The following is a 24,493-nucleotide window of genomic DNA, read 5'->3' as shown; positions in this document are numbered from 1 at the left end:
CCAATTTTATCGTAATTGCAGGGTTTAGCCTCTCTGGAGTCGATGGAGGGGCCCCTTTATGAACAAGGTACCCTCTGCACCAGGTAAGTATAGTTGCGGACACTTTAACCTATTGCCTGATTAAGTAGACATCAAATTTTTTTTTTAATTATAGATTTATTTCCATTCTTTTACATCACAAATCTATAAATCCAGTCAACAAACAGTTATAAGGCATCAACACAATCAAACTCACTAAGTACATTGATATATCTAAAATAGATTTATGAATTTTGGAAAAGCTTGTAATCTGTATCGGAATTAAGTTTTTTTCAAAATAAACGAACAAAATACAATTGGGGATTTGACATTACAAAGTATATTGTAGTTTGTTTTATCAAAGGAACGTAGGCGACAGTGCATTTTATATTCATAAATGCTGTATGCCACATATGAAATTAGTGTTTCTAATGATATAACCTCTCTATTATGTTCATGAAAAAATTCAATAATTGCATGTTTCCATTTTGTATTTATCTTAAGATAAAGACTCAATACATACCATATTTGGACTACATTTTCACATTAAAAAATTAAGTGTTTTGATGTTTCATTTACATGGCATATCTTGCAGAGAGCATGTGGTTTTTTCCCATTTCCTCAGATATACATTATTACAAAGAATATTGTTCAAAAGCTTGTAGTTAAATTCTGCAGGGTTTTTATCAGACATATCTAAAAGTTTACATCTGTAAATATATTTCCATTCCGTAGAACCAACATTAAATTCATTCTTTAGAACTGTTTGATAACATGGTTTACAAATTTTTTTGTCTACAAGATTCCTATAGAAAAAATTACATTTTTGATCTATTACATTTGCATATCCTGTGTAGAAGGAAAAACTAGTATTGTTTCGTACATTTACATATTTGCAGTATGAAAACTCATATTTTCTACATAAAGCCTAGAACACAGAAAGATGAAATCTTGGATTCACATATCCAGTTTGATTTATTTTTTATACAGTTTGAAAAGTCTGAAAGAGATTTACCTTCCTCATTTAATAAATCTTTTGCATGTAAATTTCCACATGTTACCCATTTTAAAAAACAACCCAGGGTATTTCCCTTATACATGAAATTACAATTGTTCCATACTGGTTGTTAAAGAAATGAATAGGATGATTTATTCTCAATATTGCTAAGTTTACATTCGTTAAATGAGCAGAGCATTTGTTGATAAAATATCGGTAAATTTCCTATATTTTCTGTATATTTTGTTCTTTTTTTATCTGAAAAATGTAATACGTAATTCACTTTCAAATTTAGCTGATTACAGTAGGATTCAAATATTTTAAACATGATACCTTTGTTTCTAGTTAATCTTGGAACCCAAGAGGCTTTTACATTCAATATCAACAACTGAAAGCCCAACCTGAAGAACATTGTCTTTTAAAGTACATGTATTACGTTTAGTTCTCTCTGTTTTATCCTAAATGAAATTGTATATCACCTGTTGAATTTTTTAAATATAGTTTTTATCAGGAAAATTAAGGACTGTAGCAGCATATGTAAGTTTTGATACTGTGGAATCATTAAAATTCGCGGGGGCTAAATTTCGTGGATTACTTAAATTTAACAGGTTCGAGGGTATGTAATTTCGTGTATTTTCGTATACGTACAAAATGATTATGACTTAATAGCCCTAGTTTATTAGTTTGTTGGGGTGTATATTCGTGGATGAGAGGTAGCCACGAATTTGACGAAAATTGAGCCACCACGAAATCTAACGATTTCACAGTATAGCAAGTGTATTAAGTATACATAATTTCCAAATAAAGTCAGTTTTCTCCTTTTCCAAGATTCAAATAATTTTTCGATATCGTGGTAAATTTTTATCCAATTGTTATTATAGCATTCTTCTTTATCATGACAAATAAAAATTCCTAGACACCTGGCTGCTTTATTTGCAATTTTAACATACTTTTTGTAAGTAGACATCAAAATTATAATAAATTATGATTTTTTTAGTGTTTAGTTAGAAATATACCATACCTTCCCTAGTACAAAATATGCTTCATAAACTTCTGAATGAAAAACAAAAAAACCGACAGTTTTGTCTCTTGCTGATACTGGCTCCAAAGTCTGCTATATGTTTTTCATACATTCTTTTCTGCATATATTCAAATCATAATTTTATATCACGGTTATACCACGTCTATTTAGAGAGACGTGACAGAAAACTATAACTGAAAACATATAAACCCTTTTATAACTCAATCAGTTACACTTGTGAGTGTCTTTTTATTTCTTTTTGATAATTTCAATTTACACATCATTCACCTTCCTTGAAAAGCTTAACTAACAGGTCTGCTAATTTTTCATAGTCGGCCATCTCGTTGTAAATGTTCGCTGCCAGTCTCATGTAGAGCCTGCCTTGGATGGAGTTAACTGTAACGTGGATTCTGTGTTTATTCATGATGTCAAATTGCAAATTTTGGGATCCCTCCTGAAATAAATTTAAAGAAGTGAAAGTTTGGTTCTTCGATTCCAATTTTTTGAGTGATATAGAAAAGAATCTACATACCCATGTGTTTGAGTAGCGTTCATTGTAAGTACAATCTGGTAACAAAACAATTTTCATTCCTGGGACTTCCATAGACTTTGGAATTTCAGCTAACCGTGTCTGTAGCCTTTCTGCTATCATCTTGCACGCACTGTCCAGGAGTTCCTTCGTATACTTCGTTATTCTTTCCTGACAAAATAAGTTCATTTTGTATTCTAAAGAGTCAGTACTGTTATCAAGTACATAAAAGAACAAAAATTTATACCCGAGGAAAAACCATTATACGTTTTCTGTACCAATGAAATCCTGTAAACCAACTTTCATTCGTGTGCGAGAAATTTTCGCGAGGGTTCGCGAGAGCCTTATTGTCATGAATATTTCACGCCGTGAACCAGGCCCTTGTCGAATTGTTGTTTGATTCTTATCACATTACTAGACTTTAACCTGTGCGTGCACAGGTTAACATTGTATATGATATCGGACATTTACGAAATAGATACATCGACACACGGTATTGTTGCCATTTACATAATAAAGCTTTAAGCTGACAATGATGCTATTAATTTCATTACACTCTACTTACTTAGAATAATCTAACTGTGTCTCGTGACAGGCCTATATCACAGTTTAAAATGCCTCCCATATACCCGTAAAGTAGCAAAAAATTGCAGAATCGCTCCGAAACGATTTTCGAGAAAATTAATGAATCTGCATTGAAAATAACAGTCAAATTATTCATAATAAACCATTTAAAAATTTAATTCATATTAATGAAGACTTCAACACTTTCACCAGCAACGTTTTTCACTCGCTTCAAGTTGACCACGGAACTATCGGGATTTTGCATATTAAATGCACTGAGTTAGAATTATCTCCCGTATTTCCTTTGATGAATTATCTCCCGTATTTCCTTTGATGAAAACAGAATATATATATGGCAAATTTTGAATAAAAATTTACACGTATTTGTAATATCGTTTTCGAGTGTCATATTGTGGAAACAAAAACTAAAGAGCCTCCCGTGATTTAGCGTGAATGTAATGCGCATGCGCAAGATTGAAAAATCCGAAAAATCCATATGATTTCCCGATTTTTTAAAGGAATATTCGTTGATTATTAATTAGCGAAGCTTGATTAAGAAAAAATAAAAAACAAATTGGTAATCTTCAAGTGCCAATAATGTTTAAAATATATGAAACAAATGACAGTACTCATCTGATTTCTCGGTATTAAAGCTAAAAAAATCGAGTCTATTATTTTAATATAGTAGTATAGATGGGTCTGGAAAAGGTTTGGTCGCTAAAATTTGTCGTTGCCAACCAGTTTTATCTCCAGCAAATCGCGAAATAAAGTCGCAGCGAATAAAAGCTTGTTTACAGTACTTACCCTTCCACCCATATCCTTATAAAACTGGATGGCATCTGGAATCAAGAAATATGGAGTGTCGTCACGTGTACCCTGTTGTCCATATTCCAGCTGGAACCCTTTATCGTACATGTATGACGTCACGAGGGGAGTGCACCAATTCTGGTGATCCTTGTGGACCCAGAGAAAAGCGCACCCTCTCGGGGTATACACCCACTTGTGGAAATTCCCGACGTAGAAATCGGGACAGAGTTCCTCTAGATTTATCTCTATTTGTCCTGGAGCATGGGCGCCGTCAATCAAAACCAAGACCCCGCGCTTTCGACATTCCTCTATCATTCTCTTTAATGGCATCAACAAAGCTGTTGGACTAGTGATATGGTCTGAAAGGATAAGAGGATGTCTTCAATCTTTCTTTTTTTTTTTTTTTTTACACATTTACACATTTATTCCATTTTTATGATTTTTAGTCCTTCTCGGTATATTTTCAGTCTTTGAAATCATGCCATTTTACACAAAGAATATAATAATGTCAGCATAAAAATGTTTTTATGCTAACATTAATATATTCTTTGTGTAAAATGGCATGATATCAAAGACTGAAAATATACCGAGAAGCACTATTCTAACGCTAGGATGTTCATCTATAGCTGACGCCATGTTTCTGACAATTTCCTCTTCATCCTTGATGGGGAAGTTGATCTCTAACTGATGAAAGTGTCCTCCTGAATTTATATATAAAACCAAAAAACAAATATATTTATACAGTTCCACTATTTCATACATAAATAGTATTGATATAAAATTGGAGGTACTGGTATATTTTATTCCCACCAAAACTGCAGCTGCAGAAAACTAGATATCTTTCTTTGACATATTACAGAAGGATTCTACATAGATATCTTCCTTTGACATATTACAGAAGGATTCTACATGGATATCAATCACACCTGTAGAAATCTGTGCAGCTTTTCTGCAAGTATTCTGTATCGAACAGTAAGTATGTGTAGTGGCTAAAATCTCATCGCCTTTTTTCCAAGGAAACGCCTTCAGGACAGTGTTAATACCTAAAATACAAAAAATGACGGACTGCGAACTTAATTGCATTATGTGTTGATTAGTGTCTATATCCCGTATGTGATCTTCGCACTATAAGCACATTTAACAAGCTCAGGAAATAAGAATCTTTTTCTTCTTTAATAACTAACATTTACATAAATGTTAACATAGCAAACAAATGTTGATTTATTATGTTTATTTTTTAGCATCGATTCCAATATTTTTTCGGACAACCAATTGACATTACAATAAGAATCCAATATCAAACACAAAAAACCGTGTGTGATTTAATAACAAAATTTACTTGGAAATTGAAAGATGCTGCAGTTAAGATATCATAAATAACAGCGAACCCCTGCTGAGGAAGAAGCTTTAAAATAACAAAAGATTTTATTTATATGTACAGAGGCTGCCGAAATTCACTTCGTTTTTGTAGAAAAAAATTGTTTTTGCCAAATATTTGAATAAGGGAATTCAAAGTGATTTTAGTTGTCACATGTCGACAAAATGCTGATAGGTTTTACAGCTTGTATTTGGAAAACCATTACAAATTAAAACCTTCTCTTCTCATGCCAATCGAAGATATTTACTGCCTATTTATACATGTAAATAAGCATTTTCTAAGGAGTTTTATACAGCCCGTCACTATACCTGTTGTGGCATTCTGTACAAGGACCACATTATTTGGATCCGCCCCCAGAAACTCGGCAGCAGCTTGGATCGCTGTGGACATAAACGGTTTCCACGCTTGTCGGTAAAATACATCCGGATTATCATTCACAACATCGAGTAATCTGAATAAAAACCTTTATTTCATCGTTTTATAGAAAGCAATCTTGGCTTGTTAAAGGTGTTAAATACTGCTTTTTCCCCTTTTCTTCTTTCTTTTTTTTTTTAATAAAGAACGCTGTTTAAAATCTTCTTTAAAATATAGACCTCACAGAACATAACGATTGTAAGATTCTTATATAATATGATTATATAACTATTATTTATGCTATACGGAATTATCTTGACTTTAGTCATAAAGAAGTCATAATTTGTCTGTTTTACAATCGTATTGCCACTATTTGAAGAAAATAAAAAAGAAAACAGATAATCCTTAATAAATAATTTCAAAATAGATTAATAAATTATTTTAAAATAAAGTTTCAAGTTTAAACTATATCTTTTAGTTCTTTGTAAAACGAAAAATGTCGCCCACAATTTATTTGACCTATACCTTTAGCGTGATACTTATTGATACTTTAAAAAAAATAAAAATAATATTAATATTATGTCTTAATGGTAATACAAAGAGTATCCAAAGTTAAAAGATTCAATCGAAATTCGATTTAATATTCATTCTACTACAGTTCTTGCCAAGATCAAAGAGATGCCGCGGAAATCATTCTCAAATATACCCATACGTCATCAAAAAATTATAAGATCTTAAACACATACCAAACTCGAGTCTTTCATGAGTTTACAACTTAAAAACTTGCTTTTTATTAAAAAATAACAAACATTGATAACACGGGTTAGTGACCAATAAAGCGATGTGTATTCCCGTTAATGTTGATTTTAAAGAGCTTTTCGCAAGACCCTCCCCAACACATTTTCAATGCTTGTTCGTCCAAATAAAGAAAACAAAAAATTAATACGTGTATTATCGAATTCATTAATCTACATTTATAAAAAAAAATTCATAAATAATTTAAGTGTGAATTTCATTCATTGAAATTATATCCTCTGCCTCCGATTCCGATCGATAGTCTGCGATTGATGTAATTGTAAACAAACAAGCCATAACCATAGTCTAACAAAACCTGTTGGGGTTACGCGGAACAGCCGTGTCAACCAATCAGATTCATCTCGCTTGAAAATATGACCTACTTCCTCTCTCTATAGATAAAGGTGTCATAACAGTATTTCACTGAAGGTTCACGTCAAAACATGGCTGAGCCAAAATAATTCCCGAATTTTCCTTTGAATTCGGGGCGGTTCCGCTCGAGACAGGAGCTGATTTTTTGTATGAGATGAAAAACAATGTGTAAGAGGTCTAACTATCCCAGTTTTGTAATAATGCGAGGTCATTTGAATTTTTGATGCGCGTTGTTTCTAGAGGGGGGTGAAAAGTCCCGGGCTTGATTTTCAAGCACATGTGTAACTTCGATGTAAACAAAGTCGCACGCCTTGCTGGATGCACGTGTGTATTTTGCTAGAAACTTGTAAATGAAGCGTTGTTTAAAAAGATGTCAAGAGGATTTTTTCCAGAAGTTCGTTTTGAAATTTTAATCTGTATGTAAAGTTGTGCAATTTTGGTAAGAATATATAGTACAATTTAATACTGTAGTGCAACCTGCAGGAAAACGGGTTTGCTATGTTAAAAGTTGTTTTACCTGTGTTTTAGGTGTTAAATCAGTGTGTTTAGACGAAAAATGACAAACAATGGGGTTTTGTAGCCAGCAGCACGCTTATTTTGCTTTTAATGATGCATACAAAATTAGCCCAGATTTCCTCTGAAATGTTCTACTGCCTCAAAACAATGAGCCATTTATAGTAGATCGGACCGTCTAAACTGTCCGGAAATTTTTTAGCAGATCAAATACGATGTAGTATTCATCGTCGTAAACAACAAAATATTCTACGGGATGTGAATATCAAATAAAATCGGTTGTTTAGGCCCTTGTGTTACAGTAAGAAATGCTCAATTTATGTCCAAAATTGAGAAATATTGATACGAAAGCGGAAAACAGCTGAGATGTATCACTCATGTTAGTTAGATTAGAACAATACCATGCTATTTTGGACAAAGGTTCTCACCATTTTCATATATTGTATGAAATAATGACGTTTTCTCTACCCCACCCCCCAGAGGCAGGGTCATTGAATTTTTGGCCGACATAATTTCTGGGGTCCACATGATATTAATTAATTTGCGTCATTTTATACATTTTCATACATCACTTGTCAATTTAAAACCAAAAAATCACTGAATATCAAAACACCGTGTAAATGCATACAGTATAACTTTGATCATATTTTCATAAATCAGTGGCCACCGTGTACACCGTGGTGTTTAAAAATCGCTCATAACTTTCTGAAATGAGTAGATATCTTCATAATTTTTTTTTAGTCACACAACACAATGAGTATTAATCAATTTATTAATGTTGATTTTGCGATAACAAAAAATGAGTTATATTGCAGGTGTCATAACAGTATTTCACTGAAGGTTCACGTCAAAACATGGCTGAGCCAAAATAATTCCCGAATTTTCCTTTGAATTCGGGGCGGTTCCGCTCGAGACAGGAGCTGATTTTTTGTATGAGATGAAAAACAATGTGTAAGAGGTCTAACTATCCCAGTTTTGTAATAATGCGAGGTCATTTGAATTTTTGATGCGCGTTGTTTCTAGAGGGGGGTGAAAAGTCCCGGGCTTGATTTTCAAGCACATGTGTAACTTCGATGTAAACAAAGTCGCACGCCTTGCTGGATGCACGTGTGTATTTTGCTAGAAACTTGTAAATGAAGCGTTGTTTAAAAAGATGTCAAGAGGATTTTTTCCAGAAGTTCGTTTTGAAATTTTAATCTGTATGTAAAGTTGTGCAATTTTGGTAAGAATATATAGTACAATTTAATACTGTAGTGCAACCTAAACCACGCAGCTGATAGTCGGAGCTGTTAGTTACGGAAGCCCTGGGAGGACATTGACTTACTTCTTAATTGTTATGAGCCCTGGAAGGACATTTGATTTACTTCTTTATCAGTATTAATTTTTATTTATTTGTTACTTTTTAGGTACAGTAGACGAATTTTTAAATTAAAACATATTTTATTGAATAAATTCAATAGGATTGGACAACAGGCATACCCTATGTATACCCTCTTCTTGTATAATAGGTCATGTTATATAAATTTTTAGAATTATAAAGGACGCTATACTTATATAACTGTAATCATGTATTTAAATAATAACATATTACGTATATTATTTGTGAATTATAGAGCTATAATAAAATATAAGGATATACATTATAATACAATAATACAGTAGACGAATTATGTAGTTAGAATTTAGCTGCATTTACCAATAACAGTCCGGCTGTTATTGTCAAATTTTTTCTTTATTGTATACATCATGTAAAATTTGTTCCAAGAGTTTTACAGGATGATAGGGGAACAAAAAATAAAAGTGTTAGTTGCTTGCAACCTCTTTTTTAATTCCATTCAAATGATTCTATGGCTGCATGGTGTTAAACGTTTTATGTATGGAAAAAGTACGTTCGACCAAAGAATAGAGGCGTGGTGTGGAGTTCTTAAGAAGCTTGGGATTCAATGGTGGATTAATTTATTTGAAGATATCGTGGATACTGAGATGTTCGACTTAGACAATTCAGTTGTGAAAGAGTGTCTGCAATTTTCTTGATGGACGTCTTGCAAACTGATTTGGAGAGAATAGCGAATCACAGGAATTATCATGGTTAAGACATCATCTACACATTCTTAAGTTTGACCTCAAAAGTACATCTCAAATGATAAAAAAAGATAATAATCTAAAAAAAAAATGAAATGAAGTAATTAAAATATCAGGAAATTATATTAAAAATAAAAATAATTGTACTACACTTTGATGACGAATAGCAAAAGCTGTATTCAATTCGGAGCAAACAAATCAAATGAAATTGAGCTGTTTCATGCCAAAAGTTATACATCTTGTCATAGCTCTCATAATGGCGTAAATTTGAATTAACCAAGCGATATATCTTGATTTATTCATTGTTCTGTGATATTTATAAAAAAAATGTTATCAGATTCCTCTTTCTGAAAATGATAAAGAACTAATACAGTAATTTTCAAAATAAATTAAATGGATATTACATATATATTAAAGTTATTTAAAGTCAATCAGGACTCAAGCTATATACTTCTTGTCTCTTGCTTGTACTTATTACTTACTTGTTGTTTTTTAATACTTACTAGTTATTTATTAATTCTTAATACTTACTATCTATTACTTAATACTTGCTTGTTAATTGTTAACTTTTATTTCTTAATTGTTAAATTTTATTTCTTAATTGTTATTACTTATTATTTACTGGTTATTTATTAATTCTTAATACTTATTTGTTTTACTTGTTATTTTCTAGTTATTTCTAATTTCATTTTAATTTTTCATCTCTACGACAATCAGCTCCAATATCATGATTAGAAATCCAAATATCTAATTAAGACTTGCTTTGCCAGTTTACTATTAACTGATATAAGCATGTGTTTCAACTTGAACCTAAATACTCCTGGTATAGAAGGTCTTTATACCTAAACGTGTGATGACAGTCCAAGTTAATGAGTATTTCAATTTAATTGAATGGCTGTCTGAAAAGTTATAGATATTGACATATGTATTTTGTATCTTAGAATAAGAATGTTTAAGTAATAATGCATGTATTATTGTGGTTTTTAATGTTTAGAATTTTCAAATACATCTCATTTGGATAACAAAAAAAAAGCATCTTTCCCGTACGAGCCAATTAGTAAATGTATGCATAATAAAAGTATATTTTTTTGAAAGTACAGCCCATTACAGTTTTACCCAAAATTATGCTTGAAACAATTTTTTACTGGAGGTTGGCTTGGAGTCTAATATCTTTTTTAGTTAATTTACTATGCAAATTTGATAGTTTAAATTTTTCAAAAGGGAGGGTAACTTATAATCTTAAACTGTCTTATAGATCTTCAACCTTATAGATACATGCATGCAAAGTTTAAAAATAACGCTTAAAAAATATTCATGTATGATAACCCCTTTTCTTGGGTATAAAATGTTCTGGTTTTTTTTTTATCTTTTGACTTTCTAATATTTTTTACCCTTGTTTAAGAACTTTTCAAAATATTCAAATGAATAACTGTTAGTAAGTGTAGATTATTATTCAAGATTTTGTAAAATAAATGCATATACAAATAAATAGAATTATCATAATATATCATGAGCAGTTGGTTTTTTACATATCAGTTGATTTATAAGCTAGACAGTATCCTGAATGTAGAGCAGTTACTGCTTTTTTACCCTCAGAAAGTCAGCAAATTCAGATTTTTAACAACTTGAAAGAATAATATTAAGATGAATTTGTATTTAAAAAAGTGTCCCAGAAAGAAGCCATCTACATATATGAACAAGTTAATACCAAAGACCGGTGTAGTATAAAAAATATTTCAGTTCTCATACAAAATTTTACTGTATTTATTCTAAAACAAAGGTAAAGTTTGTTGGCACATGACAGTGACAGAATTACGGATTGAATTATCAAAACCATATATGTCCCCCTATAAAATTACTTCGATCTCGGGTGCATTTATAAAAAAATATATTCTTTATATCAATAAAAAGCAATCTTCTTTGCTGGAACTAGTGTTGGTATCAGTGTCCATGTTGAGCGGTACACCACCGCCACGTGTATTCATTGCTAGAAATTCAAATTGTTTTTATCAAATAATAGTTACATGTACATGTTTGTCATAAAAAATAAGTCATAACAATTTAGAAATAAGTCAATATGTCCTTCCAGGGCTCATAACAATTAAGTAGTAAGTCAATGTCCTCCCAGGGCTTCCGTAGTTAGTAGAATAGAAGTGCTTGTGTTCTCGAAATGTTGTTCAGAAATATAAAGCCTCAGTTTTTAAATTTCTAAACTGCATTTAAAGACCGAGGAGGTTGTTCTGCAACATTCACGAAAACTCGTACGTTATTTCATAAATAGATTTAAGAGTCGAAATAAACTATGCAATATCTATTTATAGTATATAATAATATAACAATAATACGAGGGTCAATAAAAAAAAATACGAACATCTTTACCATAACTATAATACTTAACGTATTATTATTTAGAAGACATAATAAAGCAATAGTTTCAAACAATTTGAAATTAAAAATGTTCATATATTCCTTTATTTCTAAGAATTATATAGAGTCTAAAACTGCATAAATGAGGTCACGGCACACGGTCAAAATTTGTGTTATGTCAACAACAAACCACGTAATGTTGAAAGTAATATCTCTATAGATTTGGCTTAAAACAAAATAATAACGAAACCCCAAATTAAGAATTGGCATGATATTCTATTTACCAAATGATAACGAAATAAGTAGATTTGTTGAATTGATATCAGTAACTAAAAACATACGGTCCTCTTCAGGGATAGGGTACTAGTAATTGAAAAAATGTATTTGTAATTGAGCGTAATTAATTACATTTTTTAAAGTAATTGGAAGTAATTTGTATTTGAATCTGCATTCAGTTACAAGTACTTGAATGTATTTAAATACATTTCAAAATTATCATGTATTTTCAATTACTTTTTAATTACATTTTAATTACTTTTTTCCAAGTTTAAAATTTAAAAATGTGTCTAATAATGATGTGTAGGTTATATACCGATTAAGCATGGGCTTTTTTATACAATAATTAGTATCATAGTGTTTAATATGTTTAAACAGCATAACACAGCAGACTAAAACCAATGCCGTCGCCGGACTTCACAGCGCAACGAAAAGTATAAACAGTGTGGATTTAATCCGAAAATACGCGAAAAAACTGTGAAAATGCTCAATAGTGAAAAAAAAAAATTTAAAAATATTTGCACGTTTGTGTTTAGCTGTAACACATTTTGTGGTGGTAGTGGTTATCTTATAATGAATATCAACCTGTCCAAAAGAAAGTAGAATATCTGTAAATAGTTGGTCAAAGGAATAAATAACGTCATAAGACATGACATGTTTTTCTTTCTGTAAACGAAAAGACATGCGGTAAATAAATGAAACTTCGAAGAACTAACTTATGATTCTCGAACAAATGCAAACAAATTAGTTATTATTATTTATTCATAAATTTAACCTTAGGCAATACAGCCCATCAGTTTACAACAATCCATACAATACAATACAATACAAACATCGGACTCCTTGGAGTCTAAATTGGGGGGGGGGGGGGGTGAAACCCCTCGTCAAGTGTTCCACAGTTCCACAACAAATTAAATGCACCAATGATCTACCAATTGAAAATACAGTGTTTTAAAAGTCAACAAGCGTCACACGTATCTAAGGCACAGTATAAATCTCAAACACACGCCAACACACAAGAGAACATGTCTCCCAAACACACTGGATGAGTTTCGTGCAATCTGACAGTCAGTTATCTCGGACCAACAAAGCACATTTAATATATTTAGCAAGACCAACCAGGGTAGATACGTGATCAGAGCCCAACAACTGAAGTAATATAAATGTACTTGAAGACTTGAAATAGTACTCGCTTAGATATTTTTTCGTAAATTGTAATATTTTGGACATTGAAGAATAAAATGAAACTCGTCTTCGATTTGTTGAGTATCACAAACATCACATAATCGAGCCTGCCTGCTTTTACCTTGGTATCTTCCTGTTTCAATATTTAAACAATGTGAAGACAGTCTTATGCGAGAAATATGTGTCTTAAGATTATTCTGGATAGTTTTGTTAGGTATGATTGGATTTTCGAGTAATTGTGTTTTGCAAGATATCTGTATAAAATACACTTTGAAGAATTTTTCATAAAGGCATTGCTTTCTTGCATGTAAATATCAATAATTTTATTCTCATATATATATAGAAACTGAGAAGGAATAAGTGACTGCTGTCCGATCCAGAATTCTCCTAGACCCACATGAAACAACTCATTTTTGACATCTCTTGCCCAATTGACACTAGAAGCTGCACAATTCTCAGCACTATTTCGTAAGTAATTATAAGACGATTTTAGAATACAATTTTCTGTTTCTAGTAATTTACACCAGTATTTCATAATTTTCAATCTTCTTTGTAAAATAAGCGGACGTCGACCTAATTCACTATAAATCATATAATTACACACATTACGTCTAACACCAAGAACATTCTTATAAAATGACAGATGTAAACGCTCAATTTCTGGTGATTTACATGTATGAAAACCCCAGATCTCACTTCCGTATGAAATTACACTTCCGACATATATATCGAATAGTTGACACAGGGTTTCTGCGTTAAATTCAAATTTCTGAAGATTTCGGTTTAATCCAAAAAGTGCTTTTCTGCCCTGGTCTGCTAGTTTCTTTTGAGTTGTATTAAATTTGCCGTTATAATTCAAACACAATCCTAAATAATTAAAGGAATCAACATTTTCCAAAAGTTCATTGTTGTATGTCCAGGAATGATTTATGGCTCCTCCTTTTCTAAATACTAATGTTTTGGTTTTATCGGTATTAACAGTTAAGTTCCATAAAGTTACATATTCGAGTAAGGAATTTAGAGTAGTTTGGAGCTCATCTGGTGAATTTGCGAATATAACGGTGTCGTCTGCAAACATTAAAACAAACAGGTTAACTCTCTTAGTTCGACGGGCTGACACTTGATTTTCTAGATCGTTTATATACATGTACATGTTAAAAAGAATTGGCGACAAAAATTCACCCTGTAGTAGTCCAGTGTTGACTGTAAATTCTTTGGATATTTCACCGGCACCTCTGACGGAGGCTCCCACGTCGACATAAAGTGATCTAAGGATTCGGAGGAATTTTCCAGTGATGCCGGATTTTACTAATTTGTACCATAATTTTTCTCTATTGATTGTATCAAACGCTTTTTTGTAATCAATAAAACAATAAAGTCTCTGGTTCTTATTTAACTTTTCTGTTATTAAACTATGTAAGGCAAATATTGCGTCTGTAGTAGAGCGACCAGCCTGAAAACCAAACTGTGCGTCCGTGATGATATCCTCATAACGGTTCCACTGCATTACTCGCTCGTTCAGGATCGACGTGAAAAGTTTTCCTAGGCTGCTAGTAATACTGATGCCTCTGTAATTATTGGGGTCACTGGTGTTTCCTTTTTTATGTATTGGGATTATGATAGCTTTTGACCAAGCCGAGGGGAATACTCCAGAGTTAAGAATTTTGTTAAAGAGACAAACGAGTATGGGGAGGAATAAGTCACAAAATTCGGAAAAATATTTGTTGATTAGCTGGCCGTTCCCTGCGCTTTTGTTTGTTTTGAGTTTGTGAATACAAACTTCTATATCCTTTGCCGTAATTTCCTTGTCTTAACTATCAAATACGGGACAGTCAGTGTCTATATAATTTACTATTGAAATATAGGAAGTTGGAGAATCTTGTGCAAGGTTCCGGAAATGCTCGAAAAACTGTGTAAGCGATACTTTTGAGGGTGATGTATTTCGTTACTGAAGTGTTTGAAAATTGCTTTGGGTTGTTTTTCTTCCATTGTTGAACCATGTCTTCCTGCTGCCTTCTGTATTGGTTTTTTTCTTTCTTTTGAAGACTTTTGTATTTGCGTTTTGATTTCGTCAGAATATCGTAGTTTTTCTTGTTACTGTAACTGTTGTAATTTTCTAAAGCAGTTAAATATCAAGAATGTCGGTTTTTAACTTTTTGGTTGAACCATGGTTTGTCTTCGTCAGTTGTAAGATTTATAGATGTTTGTTTACCTCTTCTTTCGCTAGTACAGTACTTTCCTAACACATGGCTATTTTTTTTTCACTGAAATTATCAACCATTTGATTAGTATCGCCGTCTTCTTCGACACAAGAATATAGGGCCTCCAGACTACTTATAAGATCGCGTCTCATTTGAAGTTGAAATTGTTCTTTCCATCTTACTGTAGAAATACTATGCGCAGTTGACGTACTCAAATCTTTGCATTCACTGCAAGACAATTATCACTAAATGTGCACTGGATAGAAAAATCGACTGGTGAGTTGTCTGAGAATTCCGTCAAGTCGTTGACTTTAAAGTGTAGTATAAGAGATAGTGAATTTGTAAGAACAAGATCGACGACGGATCGACCATTTGGACCACAGTATGTATAACTTCCGGTTGGATCGGACTTATGACGACCGTTGACGATACGCAAAGAACTAACTTATGATTCTCGAACAAATGTAAACAAATTAAGTGATATAATGCCAATTTAAATTGTACGGTGAAAAGAACAGAGGACTCGGGGTGATATAAAGATTGGGTATTTCTATTAACTGTGCGTGTGTATTCTTAACGTCTTGTTTTCAACGTTACAATGCGTCGTGGTGACAAAACATGGTGTTTTTAAAATCGGGTTACAAAAAAATCTCTTCTTCAAATGTATTGAAATTTTGTATATCAGTAAAATACGTGTTAGTGCATAAATTAATCTGTTAGTTATTACTTTTATGAACAGTATTTGATAGACAGCCACATTGTCCTCGTATTTTTTGATTGACCCTCGTATATGATATGTAGGTCACAAAACATAATTTAAAGTCTATGACACATAAAGGTATATCAAATTTAGCAATCGTTAAAATTTGCCAAGTTAGAGCAACTAATAACTAGGGAAATGCATTAAAAGCCTCTAACTTTAACAAAGTATGAAGCTATTATAATTTAACAATTTTGACCCACGGACATTTTTTACAAGTGTTTTCAACTAAGTGAAAATTTCATTAAATATTGTATTAAATTATAAACATTTTTCACATTGAAATAAGGAAATAAGAAAACTTCTGTCAAAAGCTTTATCAATTATTTCATACCCTTTTGCACTTAAAATGGAATATTTTTAATTATATAGTAGTATTAATTTAATGTGAATTTTTTAATATTTTTTTTTGTAATGAATTACGGCAGTTCGTATTGATACGTTCAAAGTACTAAATTGACTTAATAAAAAAAAAAAGTGTCGATTTTTATAGTAAAAATTTTATAAAGGTCAAAGTCCTGCAAAACTTTAAAAGTTTTAATTTTTTCAAAGGTCCTTAAATGACAGCATTTGTCTAAATATGCAGACAGCAAACTGTAGATACCCTTAAAAAGTATAACGTTTTTGATTCGCACTTTCCAGTTTTTTTAGTGTTTAGTTAGAAATATACCAAACCTTCTCCAGTACAAAATATGCTTCATAAACTTCTGAATTAAAAAAAAAAACCTGACAGTTTTGTCTCTAGCCAATTCTGGCTCCAAAGTCTGATATATGTTTTTTATACAGACTTCATCGGATTATAGAAAGCAATTTTGGCTTGTTAAAAGTGTGAAATACCGGGTTTTTCCCCTTTTCGTTTTTTTTTTTTTAAATAAGAACGCTCTTTAAATTAAGTCTTCTATAAAATATAGACCTCACAAAACAAAATAATTGTAAGATTCTTATAACTATTATTTATGCTATACAGAAGGATTTTGACTTTAGTCAAGATAAAATTGTCTCTGTATTTGTCTGTTCTACAATCGTATTGCCACTATTTGAAGAGAAAAAAAATAAAACAGATAATCCTCCAGTTTCGTATTAAACTATGTCATTTAGTTCTTTGTAAAACGGAAAATGTCACCCACATATATTTGACCTTTACATGTTAAATAAACTTTAGCGGGATACTTATTCATACCTTTAAAAGCCTTGGCTTAAATATTTCTAAACAACATTTCTCGACCTCGGAGGTTATTCTGCAACATTCACGAAAACTCGTTTTTTATTTCTTAAATAGATTTAAGAGTCGAAATAAACTATGCAATATTTATATATAGTATATAATAATATAACAATAAATAATATATAATAATGTAACAAAATTTAAAGTCTATGACACAGAAAGGTTTATCAAAGTTGGCAATCGTTAAAATTTGTTAAGTTAGAGCAACTATTAACTATGGAAATGCATTAAAAGCCTCTAACTTTAACAAAGTGTGACGCGTTTATAATTTAACGGACATTTGTTACAAGTAATTTCAATTAATTGAAAAAAAAATCCATTAAATATTGTATTAAATTATAAACATTTTTCACATTGAAATAAGGAAATAAGAAAACTTCTGTCAAAAGCTTTATTATTTTTTTCATAACATTTTGGCACTTAAAATGGAATATTTCTAATTATTTAGTAGTATCAATTAAATGCGAATTTTTTAAAATGAGTTTAAGACAGTTTGCATTGATACGTTCAAAGTACTAAATTGATTTAATAAAAAAAGAGGTCGATTTTTATAGAAAAAGTTTTGTAAAGGTTAAAGTCTTGCAAAACCTAAAAAGTTTTTTTTTTAAAAAGAGCACCATTTGTCTAAATATGCAGACAACAAACTGTAGATACCTTTAAAAGGCAGGGCGTTTTTGTTTTGCACTTTCCTATACTGTGAAAAAATATTGTGAAAATAAGAAACAAAGAAAGCCTCTCCGTTTTATTACTATGTTACTGCACTGGTATAAGTTTCATTGTCACTATCGTTAATATCTACTTGGTTATTGATCATCATCAGTTGTGGTTCAGAATTTGAATTTCTCTCAAAAACCACCATCAGTAAATAAATTTTAAGGAATTTTATGATTTTTTTTTAAATAAACACTTAACTTTTATAATAAATACATGTTCTAACTTACTGTTTCTGTTTCTCCCTGATGTGAGAAGGAACGGCTCCATAGGAGGCGTGGTTCAAAAAAGTAAATGCCTCCTTGAAATGGAAATATTTTTTCTTTACCTCAGCCCCAAACTCGACACCGGCTTTGGCCATATTTCTAGTTGTGGGTTACTTTTGGGCGTGTAAACGAAGCAGACACACATAACATCGACCAGCGATGCAGCTTGTTTCTTAGCACAGTGGTTGTCTTTTAAAGGTGTCCGATCGATATTAGGACCTAATTTTTCTAACCCCGAATACCCATTATGTATTAAATTGTCTTCTCCTTTAAAACCTATTCATGTGTGATACGGAATTAGTAATAAAATCAAAGTACTGAAGTACTGAAAGCCGGGCTCTTTTGGTGTGTCTATGCATATTGTGTAGTAAAGGCTGAAAATCTCTCTCTCCCTCTCTCTCATGCTTTTAATGTCGGCAAGGCGTCAGAAAACAACAAATTTTTGTAAGCGGCTATAAACAAAAATATGTCTGTCTAGTAGAAGAAAGTTCAACAGTTGCTCCTTGAATTTTGCAACAAGCGTCCAATCCCCATTTCTTCAACGCGCAGCAAAGTATTAATGGAAATTCATGCAAATTGATATTTGATTAACACTTTCTTCTGACAAATAGATCATGCTATTCCAGGATGTTGCAGATAATATATCAATGCTAAGACATCTCGTCATAAGTTGAGAAACATTTCAAATTACAACAGGCATTGAAATTATCTGACCAACCAAAGTAGCTACACGCCTTACCTTTACGGGAAGATTTTTACTCAATAAATATTCAATTTTCTGAATAGTATCTGAAACTGTCTAATCTACGTTTATGCACATGAAAAATACCCTGTTAGCAATTTAAATGTATGCCTAAAAATTATATAGTTTGACAAGGTACCCACATAGATTTTTCTGTCTTTGGTGTAAAACATGACGAAACAACATCTGCATGAACTTGCCTGGACATTTCACATGCTTTTTCATACTCACAATGGCAACCAAACCCGTCATCCACATACAAAAAAATGGCCTCCCCTTCACGTCGCCATTTCTTAATCAAAGGTCAAGTAAGCATAGTGAATATGTATGGTGCTGAGGTAAGACCAAACGGCAAAACATTGAACTGATAATAGCGAACAACACCATCGAAATTCCACGAAAATCCTAAAAAATTTATATGATCTTGAAAAATATCTATATGATGATATGCACGTGTGATATCAAATTTAAAACACCAGCTATTCTTATTCACATAGAGCAATGCTGTTCTTAAATCATCATATTTAACTGATTGTTTCCAAATATGTTTATTTACTTCTCTCAAATCTAAAAGAATGGAAACAGGATAAGTGACAAAAGGCACTTGATGTTGCTCCGATATTGAACCATTGTCCACTAGACATGTTATCGCCTCTCGTACAAATGCGTCCTCCTGTAAAGCAGAATTATAAATCTTGGAAAATTGGAATTTTGTAGCCAGAATCAATTGTAGCAATAATGAACTTGCATGCATCGATGTCTCTCCAAAACTGAATACTGAATCTTTTAATCGACCTATTACACAAACTTTACTTTGTGTTTTCTTTGTATTCGTAACAATCCCCTAATTGGGAGCTATCAAAATAGATATATTCTGTAGACTCTTTATCTTTTACAAGATCAGCTTCTCTCTCTCCATATTACTTACTTGGTTTGAGTTCTGGGCAATTTTTCCTTTGATGGTTTGGTTTCCCACAGTTGAAACATCCGATGGGGAATCTCGGTCCCGACATTCCGGGTATTCCAAACTGAAATGGCTGCCTGGGAAAAGGAAATTTGAACGGAGCATAGCCCCTATCATTAGTAGAGAAATTGTTTCTAGATTTCTGCTTTTCTTTCTGTTTTCCTTATTTTCAGTCTTGTTATTTCTCTTTATCTGCCAGAGGGTTTGAAATGTAATTTTTAACTGTGCTCCAACCACCAGGAGATGTGTCGGCCATTTTAATAAGTTTATTGCGTTTTTGACAAATTTCATTTTTATATTGATACTAAAACATGATATGAAAGTTATGTCCAAGCATACCGAGTATTAAGCCCATATTATTTGTTATGCCTCGAGATTCATTAAATCTGGGGCTATTAAGGATGGGATACCTTAAGTTAAATATGCAATTTATACTTTTCTTGATTTAAACAATGGAATTTTAATAAGAAAGTTCAAACGGCCAGGTGTCTTTCGGCGATCAGGTGTTGTTATTTATTCATTTATTACTTAAATATGACTTCAGAATGTTTTAATAATACTATAAATATCACCATTTCAGCCTTTGTCAAATAAAAATATATAGCCATTATCTGACAAATCTGGGAAATTAGGCAGAAAAAAAAACAACTTTGATAAGACCCCATGATCAAACCAGGTAAAAGGTTTTTTTTTTATTTGACCATTTGATGCCTTTTAGCAATAACTTTAATTTGTAGAACAGAAAAGGAAATCCCTAGGGCAGAATTTTTTTTTAAAAAATGTAAAAAAATGTGCAAAATTGATACATTTCAAGCAAAATCCCATTGGGTCCAATGTTAAAAATTAACAAACTTTGAGTTTCCCTTAAACAAACGGCGTGGTAAATGTCTTAGTTTTTTATATCTTAAAATAATAATTATATCAGTGGAAAATCATGTAAAAAATTTCATTAAAAAATCTAGGGCAGAACAAATTAGACCCGGCCTCGTTAAAAACCAACTGCATTGCTTGATATTTAGAGATACATGTAGGTATTTTATAGTTTATTGGCTAAATGTCTTATGTTATAAATATAAGATTTGATTTTTATCAATAATTCAGTGTTTAATCCCTAGATTTCTCCGTTGAAACGTCTCTCTCTCTCTCTCTCTCTCTCTCTCTCTCTCTCTCTCTCTCTCTCCTCTAGCTAGTCAGGTTTCAAATAACACATCTAAGGGTAAATTGCATTGCAAAAGATGTGAGAGTGTCCGAACGATCATGAGGTTAAAAAAAGTGTGCGAGGTGCTCCAAACGATTTCCTAAAAAAAAATCAAATGAATAAACCTTTTAGAGACAGAATTAAAAACAAAAATTGAAAACTTATGGGTTATAGTTACGGACTTTAATTTAAATATGTGTAGGAATTTAAGTTTTAAACATCTAGTTTTTAGTTGATAATTCAACTAGAAAAATATATAGATGTACCATTTTGATTTTTATGGTTAACATGGTTCAATCTCTTATTCTAAAACACTATTTTAATGCTGGTTTTGTTTATATACAAGATCTTTTTGATAATAAGGCTGTCTGATCTTTGACGAACAATATGTTGAGCAAATATTTTATCTTACAAGTATAAAATACATGGATTTTTACTTTGTTCAAATATGCATTAAAATCTGAATGGATATGCAATAACTATTTTAAGATGAACATCTGGTCCCATGTCTGATCTTAATGTACTTGCTTTAATTACAAGCTGCCGGGACCATTATCGCTAATATAATCTCAAATGCCGGCGTTTTATTACCGTCTTCATCGTATGATCAGCTTGCACCATCTGCAACAAATGTTTTATATTTGATAACAAACATAATGTATCTTAAATCTAAGTCGTACTCATCCTTTAAATTCCATATTCTGTATAGTTACATTATTACCCCCCCCCCCCCAAAAAAAATGAATAGTATGAAATGCAATCTAATAAAGGAGTTGTAGTGTGGTTGTAAGGACTTGGAGACAGTTTAAAATGTCAGTAACTTTTGATAATCAATTCTATTTGGAGATTATAAAAACAGATTATAGATGTTTTAAATATGTGGCTTCTATGTGAAGCAGTACATCTTTTCAGGCGAAATGTAAAGTAATTCAACTTCTTATATGCGTGCACTGAAAAGGCCTTACCAAAAAGCTTTTGATAAAAAAAATATGTTCTAATGAAAATTGTAGATATTAGAAATATGAAAGCCACTGACAAAAAATATGTGGCATATTGTAGTAGATATGGATTAATCGTTTCCGTATTGTTATTCTTTATTTTGAATTATAGATGTATTTCTATATTAAAAAACTTTTTTAAAGCATCTCTGTAAAACAGTTCCTAGTTCACTAGTAATATATGTAATAGTATGAATATCATGGATATCATATAATTTAAGTATATAGATTATGTGTATAGATTTTGAAATAAAACCAACCAAATCTGAACCACATTTTAAATACACACCACACACACTTAGATCCATACGTACCTTTACACACCTGTATATATACCCCAGGGTCAGTGATTTGGTAAACATTTGTGTGCACGAGTTTTATTGGTCAGATATTTGTTAGGGTTGTTGTGGTTGGTTTGTTGATCTGACTATGATATTTTGCCACCAAGTTTTGTCAATCTTTGTTTGGTCATCCAGAGGGTAGCATGTAATATATATGAACTAGCTGAATCAGACCTACATCATAAAGTTTGACAACAGACTATTTCTCTTTCTGGTAAGTAACATATAAATTAATATCCCATGTATTAAAATATTATTAACATGTACTTTTCTATAAATTAGCAAATAAGTAATTTCTTATGAAGCACTTTCACTAATTAGAATGAATGAGTGTCATGAAAGAGTATTATAGATTTATTTAGTAAATATTGATTATAAAGTCAGTATTTGATTCTTATTCAAAGGAGTAACTGATTTTCTAATCAGTTTACAGAGTGTTTTATGATGATCAAATATTTGGTCAAATTGTTTAAAATGAGCAATGTAAAAGTATTTAATTCAATAGTATTTTTAGTTTTTTGTTAATTGAATTACAGATATACATAACCATTATGAACTAACCATTAGATACATAGAGTAAAGCTTATTCCCATAGAATGGTGAGATAATTTGTCTATTATATTTTTAATTGCAACCTATTTTTATGATTATTATGGGAGAAGTGCATATATATTGTATATACATTAAAATTGTAAGAGTTACCTCCCTTTAATTGCTTTATGTAAATATATCATATGAATTATGATATCGCTATGATATTATGTGATAATTAAAATCTAGATGGAAATTAAGTAAATTATCATAGCATGAGGATTATTGTTTTATATTTGCAGGGCTCTCTATCATTTAATTTCAACCCCCATTATTTGTCACTGTGTCCACAATAAAAATATGAACCCTCAACAGGCGTTATTCTTATAAGTAAAACCTGTAACATATAGGTAAACACTTCTCCAATCTCTCTCTCTCTCTCTCTCTCTCTCTCTCTCTCTCTCTCTCTCTCTCTCTCTCTCTCTCTCTCTAGAATTTCAAGAAGTGATAATTTAAAAAAAAATTCAATATGTTTCTATTAACTAATATGTACTATTATATCATGTATGTACATATATTGTAAAAAAGGAAAATTCAATTAAAAACTAAAAATAGCTGAATTGTTGTACAAAATCACTTACCTTTATTTTTTCATTAAAAACACCCCAGCAACAAGCCTATGATAACAAACGTTAGCAGCCTTTTTTTCAAATTAACGTATGTTTAAACATCTGGTTCATCACTTACGGTCATTCAGTATTTAATGCACTTAAGAATCAAAAGAGAAAAATACTTTTATGATATAATTCGTTTTTCCAAAATATCAATCAGTTTCACTTGCCAATGGAATCCTTCCTACCATTCTGATTTTGTTTGTAATTTCGGATTCATTATCTCTTTCAGGCATAATGATTTGGTCAGTGATGTTCATTAATTATTATGTTCTCAATTTTCAGGGAGAAAGGTTATTTACACTCCAAAGGTAAATCTATCTTATAACTGATTTTCATCCTTTTTCCTATGTTGTCAAATGCTTTCCGATTTACAGCAATCATATTAAAATGATATCATTATACTTAATTTCTACATTCGCCATAACTACAGTCTGACTTTTCTTCTGGTTTTCCATTTGGATCACAGAAGTCATATGTTATCATACAACAAAATGTTTTACAATGTAACTTTTCACAGCATCTTCCCAAGTCAAAAATTTCTGATCCGCTCCGCTCTTCGTGAAAAGCGGAGCGGATTACAAACTCTTGACTTGGAAAGATGGTTTCACAGGTAAAAACCGTAAC

At 31.5% G+C, this 24,493-nt stretch overlaps 1 protein-coding gene across 1 annotated transcript; it reads right to left on the bottom strand.

Moving 5' to 3' along the window:
• Positions 1-1,198: 1,198 nt before the first annotated feature.
• On the bottom strand, positions 1,199-18,585 carry LOC128174315 (uncharacterized). The gene is made up of 7 exons (XM_052839894.1): positions 18,386-18,585; positions 5,623-5,765; positions 4,863-4,979; positions 4,524-4,637; positions 3,934-4,295; positions 2,569-2,736; positions 1,199-2,490 (listed from the first exon to the last, which is right to left on the bottom strand). Exons 1-7 carry the CDS (start codon positions 18,514-18,516, stop codon positions 2,317-2,319), a joined length of 1,209 nt encoding a protein of 402 aa, XP_052695854.1. The 5' UTR covers positions 18,517-18,585; the 3' UTR covers positions 1,199-2,316.
• Between the last annotated feature and the right edge of the window lie 5,908 nt (positions 18,586-24,493).

Source organism: Crassostrea angulata, chromosome 1, assembly GCF_025612915.1.
Source record: "Crassostrea angulata isolate pt1a10 chromosome 1, ASM2561291v2, whole genome shotgun sequence".
In the NCBI taxonomy this organism is placed as follows: Eukaryota; Metazoa; Mollusca; class Bivalvia; order Ostreida; family Ostreidae; genus Magallana; species Magallana angulata.
This window is presented reverse-complemented; position numbering and strand designations above follow the sequence as displayed.